The sequence below is a fragment of the Emydura macquarii genome, unplaced genomic scaffold (genome assembly GCF_026122565.2).
Source record: "Emydura macquarii macquarii isolate MOO-44397 ecotype Brisbane River unplaced genomic scaffold, CSIRO-AGI_Emac_v2 contig_1483, whole genome shotgun sequence".
NCBI lineage: Eukaryota > Metazoa > Chordata > Testudines > Chelidae > Emydura > Emydura macquarii.
Genome location: NW_027131620.1, coordinates 8,657,737 through 8,670,736, shown reverse-complemented (window position 1 = coordinate 8,670,736; position 13,000 = coordinate 8,657,737). Strand labels below are relative to the sequence as shown.

Sequence of the window (13,000 nt, the reverse complement as noted above, 5' to 3'; positions counted from 1 at the left end):
CACACACCTACTTTGGGAATGGACATGAAAAAGCACTCGAAGAATATGAAATTTTACATCTTCTCCATTGCACTCAGACAATCTGATATTTTTCTCCCCAGACTAGCTGAGACAGGGGCTTAGGGATTGATTCTGCAAGGAGCAGGCCTTTATCCAACAAATCACTTAAGCAACTATTTAATTTTAAATACAAAAGTAGTTCCACTCACTTCAATGGGATTATATACATGAGTTAAGTTAAGCACATGCTTAAGAGTTTTCAAGATTGGAGCCCTATGGTAGAAGTGCTTGAGTCAATCTACAAATAGCAAAGATGTTGGATAAAGAGAAACATCTAGAGATCCCCCTTGACTGAGGAAGCATAGCTACCTTTAGTCAAAGGGGTTAACAACTTAAGATTCTGGATCTCAAGTGACATTTTTTCATCTGTGTGAGTACCTGTTTCTCTCAGATATGGACAGTCATTTATGATTTTCAAATTAGATTATTGTAATGGGCTCTACACTGGACTTCAAGATTAGCCTCACTCAGGAGATACATCTAGTGCACAATATAGTGTTCTGTTCACTGAGCAGTGTTAGTTACACAGAACATATTACACCAGTACTGCAAAGACTGCAATTACTTCCTGCTCACTCCCTGGTGAAATTCAACATGATAATAATATTCCTCAAAGAACTACAAATTTAGGTGTCTAAAAGGTGGCACTTAACTAGAGGTGCTTACTGTTTTCTTAACTGTAAAACAGGAAAAAGCTTGAGGAAGAGAGAAAACCTGAGAAGACAGATGCCAAACTGCTTTTTTCTAATTGGTTCTTTGCTGCATACACACTGGTAAGTAAAGCCGCAGAATATATTATAAACTATGCTGAATGGCCATGAAATTTCTACCACAATTATCAAGTTAGGTGTTCATCTCTTCTAAAGGGTAAAATTAAGGAAAAAAGTTATTAAAAGTATCTAGAGGACATTAGTACAATGCTGGAGGTAAATACTTGCCCTATAAAGAATACATCAGGTGACATAATGAAAGAAATAAAAAGAAAACTGAAGTGAGGAACAAATGTCATACCTCAGAAGTAAAAATATTTTGTTCATAATTAACACTGTGGGAGATGTTCTTTTCAAATGAAGTTTTAAGAATTTGAATCCTAACAAAAAAAATATGCAAATTAAAGATCTTTGCAATACATGAAAATCCCACAAACATCTTGAATAGGGTAATTCAATATTTAGTCTAACATATTATTTTAAAACATTTATGATCATTATTATCCCTATTAGAGTAATATTCCACTAGACTTTGGCAGAAAATTATGTGGATAACATTATTTATGAATGGTTGACATACCTAGCGCTTTTCATCCATAGATTTCAATATGTTTTAATAGATGAGTAAGGATTATTATCCTCATTATACAGATGACGAAATGAAGTTATACAGAGTTACGTTACTTGGCTCAAAGTCATATACTGAGTCAACTGCAGAGTCATGAATAGAATCTAGGTCTCATAACAACATTAACAAACTAACCTCCGCTGTTCATTTTTCTTGCATGCACTAAATGTACATGCATGTTTTTTCCAAAAGTTCTAAAAAAAAAAAAAAAAAAATTAACTGAATCAACAAGAAGTTAATCCACAGAATGTAGGACTTGTTTTAAAAAAACAGTTTCTTCTGTTCCCAAATAACCTAGAATGGTGACAGACCGAGAACAGAATGAATAGGCATTCTACAACAGCCTCAAGTGTTTTTAAAAACTTAAAAGTTCAATGGGGCAGGATCAAACCTTAAAACACTCACCTTTAATTCAACCAGCAATTTCAGCCCATATTTCCCAATATCCATTGTGAATTGCTGTTTCCTCTACTGGCAAAGAGAAGGCCTCAGACACTTTGATCAGACATTCCAAATAGGGTTCAGTGTGGTTAAAATGAGACCACATTTATTCTGTGTGATTTAAACTTGATTTTAAACTCTCTCCCCACAGTAAAAACCTAGTGTACTAATTCACTCTATGTCTTCACCTTAATATTAATATTCTTAATGTTAATTTGACATTGGAACTAGCAGCAGACTCACCAAGTCCAAGGGTTAATGTGCCATTTTGATTCTAAATAAGAAGTTTACATCTGATTAACTAAGGCCTATGGAGGCTAGGTGACTTATTTAGAATACTCAGTAAATCAATTTTGAAGGCTGGCTTTGCTTGCCTGAAACATCCTAACCACTTAGTAGTGTTGATTGTGCTGGAAAAGAGTTTGCCTTACACACTGAGGCAAGTGGCTTCTTTATGGAGGTGGGAGTGGTTCTCTCTAGAGAATCAATTTGAAATGGGGACTGAGTAATTAAGTGCATAGAAGTAGCCACACTTGAAAAGGACTGAACTAAACTATTTTTAATTTGACTGTTAATTTCTCTGAAAATAAAGCCAAATGCAAGGAAGGTGGTAAATTTTTGAATTTACACAAAATGTGTGGCTCTTTTTATTTATAGTAAGTTACAAAACACACCTTCTCAGAGCCAGTAGTAATGATCAACAGTTACATGCCATATTAAAATAAGAGAAAAATCCAATATTTTTAGAAAACGTATTTTTCCATTAAATAAATAATTGAAATACAAACCAATAATTCTTTCTCCATATTTTTCAAAGATTGGGAATCTTTTTCAAAACTCTCAAGCTCCTCTACGATGGTGAAATGAAATTTGTCCAGCTGCTTGATCCTAACAAAACAGAAATAAACTTAAAAAAAAAGGCATTTCTGTCATTCAAATAAGTTTTTGAATAAGTATTTTGCTACAGACCTGCATTCATGCAACTGACAACCCATTGCTGTCAAATGGTGCTGAGCTGTTTTCAGTGATTGCTTGGTAAAGTGGTCCATTCTTCTTGAGCGGCTCTAGAAAGATATGTTTTAAGATTACTTTCAGTTTAATTGGACTAACTGAGAAGAGAATGATAAAACACTACTACAAAAGCTAACCAGAGTAATTACTTATATAAGATCATAGGTTATATATTATATATATATATATAATATATATATATATATATATTATAGTGGAAAAAGTCAACATTAACCATCATATCAGGGACATTTCTTTTGCTTTCCCTGTGAAAATCCACCAAAATTTAGTTGAATTGTAAGTCTCTGAAAAATTACTGTTTGCATATACATACTAGAGGTTTGTTAGAGGTAGCAAATTCTACAAACATTCTGTCTTCACGGAGCATGCTCCACTTCCGGAGAGCTCACTGAGCATGCTGTAGCTTGGGACTGAGCAGGTCTTATCCTCTGATTGTTCATGTAAGGAGCTACTGCGTACCAGACTTGAGAGCAGGAGACTCTCAATGCTCTCCTGCCAGTGCTCCCAATGCTCCCCTGCCAGTGCTCAAGTGAATGGAGAAGGAGGAAGTAGCATGACTTGAATGCAGAGAAGGGGGTGCAGGGCAGGAGGAGGCTGGAATTGGAGGAGGAGGAACAAAGAGCAGAGAGGGACAGACAGATGGGACACCTGCTGGAGGAAGACATACTAGGGGACAGAGATAAAAGGGTTTGTAATGACTGGCACATGTCCCCCTCTTCTAGAACCCGGAATGGAACTCAAGATTCTGTCTTAACATTCCTCTGCTGGCTGCAAACACCTGTGAAGCCCACTAGCAAAGTATCTCACATTCCCCTCTAATAATTACCAACTACTCCATAACTTACAGAGGTCTCTGCTGTGGATCTAAAGATTCCAACTCTGCTAATGGACCCATATGTGGGGTCAACACAGTTCCACATGATGGAATTTGTTTTTTCAGTTTGTGTTTTTAAAAAACTAGGAAATTAATTTAAAAAAAAATTGTGGTAAAGCAATGTTCAAGTTACAAAGTCAAGTCCTCAAAGGTTAGGAAATGCTAGAATTGAGATTTCCTGATCAACCTTAATTTGTCTGTCCTGTGCGTATATATTATGTTACAGTCTTTAATTACACGATCACACACAATTTTTTCCACAGGACCCAGGCTTCATTCAATGCAGATGAACAGAACTCAGGCAGTGAAACAGAGTTGTTGTAATATATGAGGTTTTTGTCTACATGAACAACTGTCCATCAATTTTGACATATTGGGAATAATAACACTACTTCACTGGGTGTGTTGTGACGATAAATGCATGAATGTTTCTGAAGCACTCAGATGCAAAAATGATGAGTGTCAAAAAAAAAAAAAGGATATTGAGGAAATTAATAATTCTGTATGCTGGGTAGGGTTTGAATGGTATGCAGTATATGTGACGTAGGGCCACCCACTGAAGGATAAAAAGAAATACTGAAGAGTTGCCTCAATACGTGAACAGAGTCTATCCTGTGCACTGAATGAGGCAGGGATCCTGAGGAAAAAAAGAATGAATGATCATGTAACTAAAAGAATATATCGTAATGCATATGCAAAAAGGGTGCCATATAAAGGTTGTGCAGACAACCTTTATTCTATAATTTACTAACTTCTCAGTGTTTGACATAGTGACCTTAACATTCTTTTTATATTTATTTTTGTATGTAATAATATATAAGGGAGCTCTGTTAATGATGTTTCCACTATACATAGAGTGTCATATATGAGAATGAATGAAACAGAGTATTTTTTCTATACACACATATATGGCTTACCTGAATTTTCCTAGTAAATTCCTTATGGAGCTTTTGACTTATCCCTACTGTTGAGCAACCACGCTCACAGAACTCTCCATCCAAAACAGACAACTCATTTACAGACACAGTAGATATGCTCTCGGACACTGAAACATTTTAAAAGATTATATGTAAAGTTATAGCTGTAGGAACATATTAATGTATCATCTGAATAGTGTATGTCAGGGGTCAGCAACCTTTGGGAAGGGGCGTGCCAAGTCTTCCCTCCACCCCTCTCCCACATGCCATGGGCCCTGCGCCCTGGCCAGTGACTTACTGGGTATTTGGCAGCAATGGCCGCGGCAGGGGGTGGTGTTCTGTGGACCCGTTTCCTGCTTTCCCTCTTCCCCCCACACGGCTGAAGGGGTGGTGAGGAGCAGGAGTAAAAGGAGGGAAGGCTGCCTGGCCCATGCGTGCCTAGGGTTCCTGGAAGGGAGGAGTGGCCGCCATGCGGCCCTGCTTTGGGCCAGGAGTGGCGCGGCTCCGGCCACCAGGGCACTGCTGGGCCCCGGCCCACTTGGGAGAGGGGTGGGACCGGAAGGGGGGAGTGGCTGCCGCGTGGCCCTGCTTGGGGCCGGAAGCAGCGCAGCGTGCTACTCAAAACCATTGCATGTGCCACAGGTTGCTGATCCCTGGTGTATGTTATTGCAGTTCTGATGGCTGGGTTTATGAATCCCAAGACTAGGGCTCACGTCAACTTCAACTGCGTCCAGTTTAATTTCAGAAATTAAACTGCTGACCTTCTTCTATATATTTTACTAGCCCTTTCTGGCTTTAACAAATTTCATTTGTATATCGTTGATCTGTTCCTTTGTTAAATGTTTTTCATGAGATATTATTTACCAGAGATTTGAAATCTATAATGGTTAATATAATTGTTTTATACTATTTACAAATTAGGTTAAAGTCTATTATCTACCCAGTCACTGAAACATCTCCAGAGATTTATCAACTACACATGTATTACACACATACTCTCTCTCCCCTAACCTCCTCAGTTTACATGGGTAACACCACTCTAAATACACAAATGACATTATATCAAAACTTTAAAAAGTTGTACATGAACAAAAGCAGCACAATATTTGACCTTTTGAAAATCTGCCCAAAAACATTGTACACACAAATTTGGCATGCCATTGCATGCTTAATGTTTGAAAATTAGGACCCAATGGGGAGATCGCTCAGAAGGTGAAATGTTATGTCTAAAGGAGTTAGCCTGCATAAGGACTTCAGGATATGAGCCAACAATACCTTGAATTTGCATACCACCCTTAATACCAAAGGATTTCAAAATGCTTTAAAAACGTAAACATATATCAATACAAACATAAAATGTAGTTATTTCCACCATACAGATTGCAATAACTTTTTGAATGAAATGCTGCTACTATTATATACCACACAACAATAATATATAGCAATTTAGGATAGAAACTGAAGATGGAAGATTTCTCACCACTTATTTCATTTGTTGCAGACCACTTCTTCCCTTTTCTGGAAAAGGAATGAGTCCTTGCACACTGCATTATGGATTTACCTAGCAGGAAGCAAGGGGAAACAACAAATTCTATGAGCCAACAGAGGTTTAAAAAGTGCCGTCCTCAACTCTACGGCTTCTTTGGCTCCTCTTATTGCAAGCATTTAATCCATGCTTCAGCTAACTCCCCTACTAATTTCGCCTCTTCTCATTCCTCAGGTCTGATGAAAGATGGTAAGGAGGAAGAAAGAAGTAAAGAGAAAAAAAGGAAAGAAAGGAGAACAAACAGAAAAAGAGGGACAAAGAAGCCAGAGTGTCACTCAGCTCTAGTTCCCAGAATTCAAGACCTTCAGCTGAGTGTCTCTACTGTCCTTTGGGGTGAGGGCCATTAGGAATGTGGTCCTCCACCAGAGTATCTTATGTCCATGGTCTTGGCCCCTAAGTATTTTCAAAGTTAACTCCTCTTCTTCTACGAGCAGGGGCTGCAACTCATGGTCAGCTCTGCTTCCCCAGGCCACCAGATTCACTTCCATACTGCTGAGCATGATGGGGCCTTTTATCTTCTGCTACTTGTTTCTCCTTCTAGTTAGTGCTCCTCTCTCTATCCAAGTCTCATGCCAAGGAACTGGCTGAGGGAAATACGTATCTGTCAGTAGGGGGCACTCATTTATCTGATATAACTCCAGTGACTCAGAATTATTTGCCTCCTTACTTCCTGACAAGTAGAGACATAACACAGTCTGTGCGAATGTGTTCCTGTTTCAGTAAGAGGAAGTGATGTCAGACAACACCTTATCCAACTGGTAAACTTGCAAATTTAAGCAGGCAAAATATAAACATTCCAATTCCAATTTGGAGAGAATAAGGGCTCCATTGCTTGTGAAACATATAATTAGCTCTTTACCGACCATAAATGATCAAACATAAATGATCTGTTTTTTTCACTCATCTGAATGATAAGATGTCAACTGCTGTATTTCTTGAATATTTGTTATTAGGTAAGAAAAGAAAATTTTCCACAGCATTCTGTATCAGTGTTACAAAGAAGAGCAGGTTATGCTCTTTTCTTAAATGTCTGCAATAAAAATGGGGCTTATTAAGAGGTCCTAAGGGTTTTAATTCAAACTGCAATATTATCTTTCATAGTTAATACTTTAAACAGTTTTCTGGTTTACATTTCTTGTATGACTATAGCTCCAGTTAACCTTTATACGTAGTATCATCATCTGCTTTAAATAATTTTCTAGGGAGCAACTTTGGTTTTCTCTCTTCTTCTTCTTCCTCCTTCCTCATTTCCACTTCGTCAGAATCACTTTCTGCATCACAGTGGTACATTCGTTTGAGATTCACTTGTACTGTAGGCCCTATAAAGTATGACAAATATATTTAATTTCAGAGCTACAGAGAAATCAATGAATGTTGCATTTGCAAGAGAACTTGTGCACAGCCCTGAATGTTTGATGCATGTCAATATAAGAGGCTGTAGCTCTGATCACCTTCAGTGTGGTCATACACCATGCAAGGACTCCAGTGAAGCAGAAAAGGATGGATGATATGGTTAGTGTGCATCTGCTGAGTAATATACTTGGAGAACATCTGTTAAAATAAGTATTCTTCCTTTCTCCACTGGGAATTGCTTCTGCAGATCCCTTACTACTGAAAGAATGACTGGCAGAAAAACCCTCTGGAGAAAGGTTGGATACTTAACTATTCTCACAAAAAGCACTAAATTTGGCTCCTAAATTAAATGTGGGTATGTATGGGGCTCTAAGGGATGTAATAGCCTCCATGGCCTTTGCATAATTGTGGATCCATAGCTATAACCATGCACCTCTACCCAACCATATTCCCCAAAATTGCCAGTTTTGCCCCTTATTTGTAAATGTGTCTTCTCACATATCCAGTCCAGCAACCCATTATTTTCCTTAAAGTAGACCTCTAGAGGCTTTTACGGTTTAAATCTCAGTTTACATAGGCAGAGAGTACTAAACTGACTCCCAATTGATGCTTCTAAAGCTTAAGTGAAAAACATTCACATCTAACAGTAGCTTCCTATCAATAACAACAAAGCTTAACAACAGCTTTAGGAACAGAATAAATTGGGTATATGTGAAAAGACAAATACACTGGTAAAAAAATACAGTTAATAGGACTTCCATTTCCATGTGTAAGGCTTGAAGAATCAGCCATGTTACTCTATCCAAGAAAAGCTTTTCATTAACTATTTGCAGATATCCACAGAAAATACTTTTTCACAAGTAGAACTTACATACCAGATTCATGTATGGTGCCACAGGGTTCTTCACACCATGACTGTTCTCTGCTTCCACTAGGAGTGCATAATTGAGATGGAGGTACAGATTCCTTAAAAAAATGAAATAAAATAAAATAAAAAATTATATATTAACAACCTCCAGAACAGTGAACTGATTTAGATAGTCTTAATCATAAGTAAGCATTTAGGGTATTTATTAAAAACTAGCAATACGAATATCAAAATAAAGAATAATCACAAACAAATAAATCAGTTTCTACATACCAGTTTTATCAAAGTACCTTGGTTCAGTGGTAAAAACTTCAATAATTATTAGTTCTCCAGCACTTATATTAATATCTTAAGGCTAAAAGTACAAGAAACTACATAATTTTGTTTTGTAAATTTCTGCATGCAGAAGTGACAAGTCATTTTCTTGACATTTTTTTTCCATTTTAAATAAATTCAAGGCAAAAGCAAAGGTGTGTTTAATGTTCTTAGTAAACATACAAATTACCAGTGCTATTGCTCAGGTGAGAGATTATTTCATTACAGTCATAACACAGGCAAAGTCTGAATTGTTCATTTCTAAGAACAATATCCCAGACAACAGGGTTTCTATACTAAACTGAAATTTGCAGGAAAATTCACAAGAAAACATTTGAATACAATGTTAAAAATGTAAAGCAACAAACATGTATTTTCCCTAATGCCACCAACAGTAAGATAAACAAACACACCCAAAGCTGCAACTTTTCAAAAGGGCTAGATGGTCTATATCATACCTCTCCTTTATTTTGCATATTTTTAATTAGATCTTTTAGTTCTGCTGAAATGGAGAGTTTGTCTGAAAGGTAATTTGTAACATTCACTGCCTCATTAATATATGTTTCCACCTCAGGTTCAGAAACCTCTATGTCTTTTTCACTCATGACAGCTTTGTCCATAGTTACAGGAGTCAGGCTAGGCTACACAAAAGAAAACAATAAAATCATTATTGAAAATGGATATTCAAATGTACTAATTTTATGTTTAAACAACAACACAGAATTATTTGTTTATAGGAAACTCCAACCGAAGTTTAAAAAAATATATCAGCACACACCATGATGCATAACTAAAATAAAAGTGACTGTAAATATGTTCATAATCCTATGAAAATATAAGATAAAGATAAGATAGTTGTCTTTTCATTTCTACTCATTAAGGGCCAGATCATAATCTAAGCTTCTATGAATGGGGAGGTCAGAGATCCAAGAAGTCAGCGACTCAGACTTGAGGTGGGGATATAGAAGAAAGTGCCTACTCTGTGGTATCATTCCCACCTAAACACCCCTCTGAGAGTGTATTCCAGGGATTGAAATCTTTGAAAAGAGGGGCACACTTTCCAGAGTTTACCCCTCCAACCACGCAGGAATCCTCTGATTGAGTTAATGCTGACTTAAGCCCTTTTGAAAATGCCACCATAAGTCACTTAGAAACATAGGTCTCATTGAAAGTCATTGGGATTTGTATTTCTAGGTCAGCATTTTTGAAAATTCCACCCATAATCTATTATTTTAAATGTGTTCCCCCTCCACGCCCTGCAACCATTACAGCAGGACTTACAGAAAGTGGCCAGTGTGGGATACCCATGGAAACATGGCACTCTGAGCTTCGCTGTCATGAGGATGGGAGGAGAGCCAAGGAGTGTGAGTGGGAGGAAGTTTGAAGGCACTTTCAGATAGGCCTGGCCTCCACTGATCTAACATCCACATGGAAATGTAATGGATTCGTCGATTATGTAGGCCCAACCTACTGCCAAGTAAACAGGAAGTCCAAAAGCTCTATGAGCACAAATGCAGAGTTGTCTTGTTTCCACATTACATTGGAAGATATTTATTTTTTTTCTCTTGGAAAAACCAATGTCTACTGACCAATGAATAAACAGAGAGGTGAGGGAGAATAAAGAAAGGATGATTTTATGAGTAAGGCACCAGCCTGGGTCTCAGGAGATCTGAGTGCAGGTCCCAACTCTGCCACAGACTTCCAGTGTGACCTTGAGCAAGTCACAATTTCTCTCTGCCTCAGTTCCTCATCTGTAACATGGGAATAATAATTCTTTTCTGCCATCCTTTCTTTCTTGTCTATTTAGCAAATAGTCTTTGAAAAAGGGACTATTTCTTACTATGTATATATAAAGCACCTAGAAGAAGGAGCTATCAATCTTGATTGGGACTTCTTAGCAATACAACTATTTGTATTACAGTAAATTTTGATATACACTGTAGTTAATTCTTCCCACAATTATTACACTAGTATTCCTAATTACAAGTCTATTTCACTATTTGATTTTCTTGATTATGCATCTATTCTAATCAAGATACCAAGTAAAAAGAGACATATTTACATTCATAAATATAAAAGAACAGAAACTATATTAATCATATATCTGCTTTAATTTCCATCTTTTAAATCTTTTTGTATACTTCTGTTTTGAAAAAGAGCATAGAATTTTACACCTATAAAAGCACCTGGTTGAATACAATTTAACCACCTTCTACAGGCCTAATTTCTTTTTAGAATGGTCTGCTAATTCTATTCCTATTAAACAGAAGTAATTCTCATTCATTGTAAATAGAGTAAATCAATTTTCCTGAAAAACCCGAGTGAAGAAGCTGTTCTAATTAAACTTTCACTGAATACTGTATACTTTACTTAAGATAATGCAGACATTGAAATAATTGTAAAGAGTAACTTGAACTTCTTACCAAAGAAAGTGGACTTAAAACTGGTGATAAACTTTCATTTCTAAATACCAACTTTTTGACATTTTCAGGGGACTGTTTTAGATGTACACTTTGATTATTCTTTTTTATTGTATGAAGCTTGTTAGCTGAAATTCCTTTCACAATGCTTAAGGATTCCCTCTTTTCTGGGGTTGAGTCCTGAAGATAGGATGATGTTGATCTTTTCAAGGAAACATGTTCCTGGGCAAATGCTTCCTCTGGTCCTTTTTCAGCACCTAGTAAGTATAAACACTTAATTGATGTTATTAGGCTGTTACATCTTCTTTTTCTTTTATACCTCATATCACAAATCTTCTCCATGTACAGAATTCCCATTGATATCATCGAAAATTCCATGGAAAGATGGCCACAAAGTCATGTTGCTGGCTTTCAAGGAGTTGTCTTGAATGTCTTTGAACACCTGCAACTCCAGTTACTTTGAACAGGAGTTGTAGGTGCTCAACAGCTCTCCAGATTTGACCTAAGAACTATAAACACTTTTTAGAAAAAACAATCCATAGTGTTAGAAGAAAAGATTTGCAAACTGAATGGACTGGGATTTCCCCATGAAAATCCTATCCTTTAATATGACATGCTTTGTATTAAAAATTGCCTTTGAAACTGAACAAACAGTCAAGTAAAATACATACTGGAACTTTCTCATTGACCATATAAAGAAAAAACAGGCCATATAATATTTGTTTTTTGTAATAAAATGCTAAACCTTTCATATGGCACAGCTGGATATTTGGAAATATATTTTCACATCACATTTGAGTTACTCTTATGCAAGTGCTTTGTCTTTAAAGTCTACACAGCAAGAAATAAATTGCTTCTACTTAGCATACATTGCTCATCATTATAGCATATTTTAATACCAAATAAATTACCAACATTTCTTTTCACGGATATATTGTATTTCTATTACACTCTGGTATGAAATATCAACCATATTATCTATAACAGTAACAGCACACTTATGTATTTACTTCATTTTAACATATAATGCTGTACATTAAATGAACATAAAGGGGATATAGTATATATTTTTAAAGCAATTATTGGAATGAATTGATATTACAGACATATTACATACAGAGAGATTCCTTAATTCAGCTCCAAAACTTGAGCTGACAACTTTAAAAATGAAAATACAAAATAATACACACATCTCATTGTCTCAACAGATGCTGGACTTTCAGGGGAGGATAGTGGTGACATTTCCAGTTTTCTTTGTCTTATAGGATCTTTTGATTTAGTAAATATTTTCTGTTGATTTCTTGATATTCCCTTTTTTGGCTCTGTAGAAACATTGTTCTGTAGTTCCTTCTGTTGATTCATGGCATTGTTTTGGCCATTTTTGTGTTCTTGCTAGAGGTACACAAATCTACATAAGCATTACATTTAAACACACTAGATATTACACGTGTATATATAGATAAGTATACAGTAAAATATATCTACTTGTCCAGTCAGACACATGGTCTAATCTGGAGAGGTGCTGAATGCCTCCTTTGGTTTTAAGGACCAGATTTATAAAAATATTTAGGTGCCTAAAGATGCAGATAGGCACCTAGTGGGATTTTCAAAAGTGTCTACGTGTCTTCAACTCCCATGAACTTCATTGGGATTTCAGCATATTCATCATGTTGCAGAATTTGTTTAATTCATTATATGAATTTTACTTGACATAATATTAATATTACATAAAGAAAGAGCAAAACATCTCTTTTTCAGTTTGTCAGTACTTTATTAAAACATACCACTGCTCAATTGATCCGGAACACGTTTAGGCATTCAATACATGTATTAATG

At 36.3% G+C, this 13,000-nt stretch overlaps 1 protein-coding gene across 11 annotated transcripts in view; it reads right to left on the bottom strand.

Annotated features, from left to right (window-relative positions):
- SYCP2 (synaptonemal complex protein 2) overlaps positions 1 to 13,000 on the bottom strand; it is a 67,442-nt gene that overhangs the window by 5,268 nt on the left and 49,174 nt on the right. For 5 of the 11 annotated variants that reach the window (XM_067554146.1, XM_067554142.1, XM_067554140.1 and 2 more), the window contains 11 exons: positions 12,355 to 12,556; positions 11,168 to 11,421; positions 9,203 to 9,385; positions 8,437 to 8,527; positions 7,369 to 7,527; positions 6,143 to 6,223; positions 4,663 to 4,790; positions 2,809 to 2,903; positions 2,628 to 2,727; positions 1,534 to 1,592; positions 1,072 to 1,150 (listed from right to left, as the gene is read on the bottom strand). In XM_067554146.1, the coding sequence (XP_067410247.1) occupies positions 1,072 to 1,150; positions 1,534 to 1,592; positions 2,628 to 2,727; positions 2,809 to 2,903; positions 4,663 to 4,790; positions 6,143 to 6,223; positions 7,369 to 7,527; positions 8,437 to 8,527; positions 9,203 to 9,385; positions 11,168 to 11,421; positions 12,355 to 12,556 (1,431 nt within the window). Of the gene's footprint in view, positions 1 to 1,071; positions 1,151 to 1,533; positions 1,593 to 1,780; positions 1,951 to 2,627; positions 2,728 to 2,808; positions 2,904 to 4,662; positions 4,791 to 6,142; positions 6,224 to 7,368; positions 7,528 to 8,436; positions 8,528 to 9,202; positions 9,386 to 11,167; positions 11,422 to 12,354; positions 12,557 to 13,000 lie in introns of those variants that run through there. The other 6 variants (XR_010920979.1, XR_010920980.1, XM_067554139.1 and 3 more) reach the window with 6 other exon arrangements.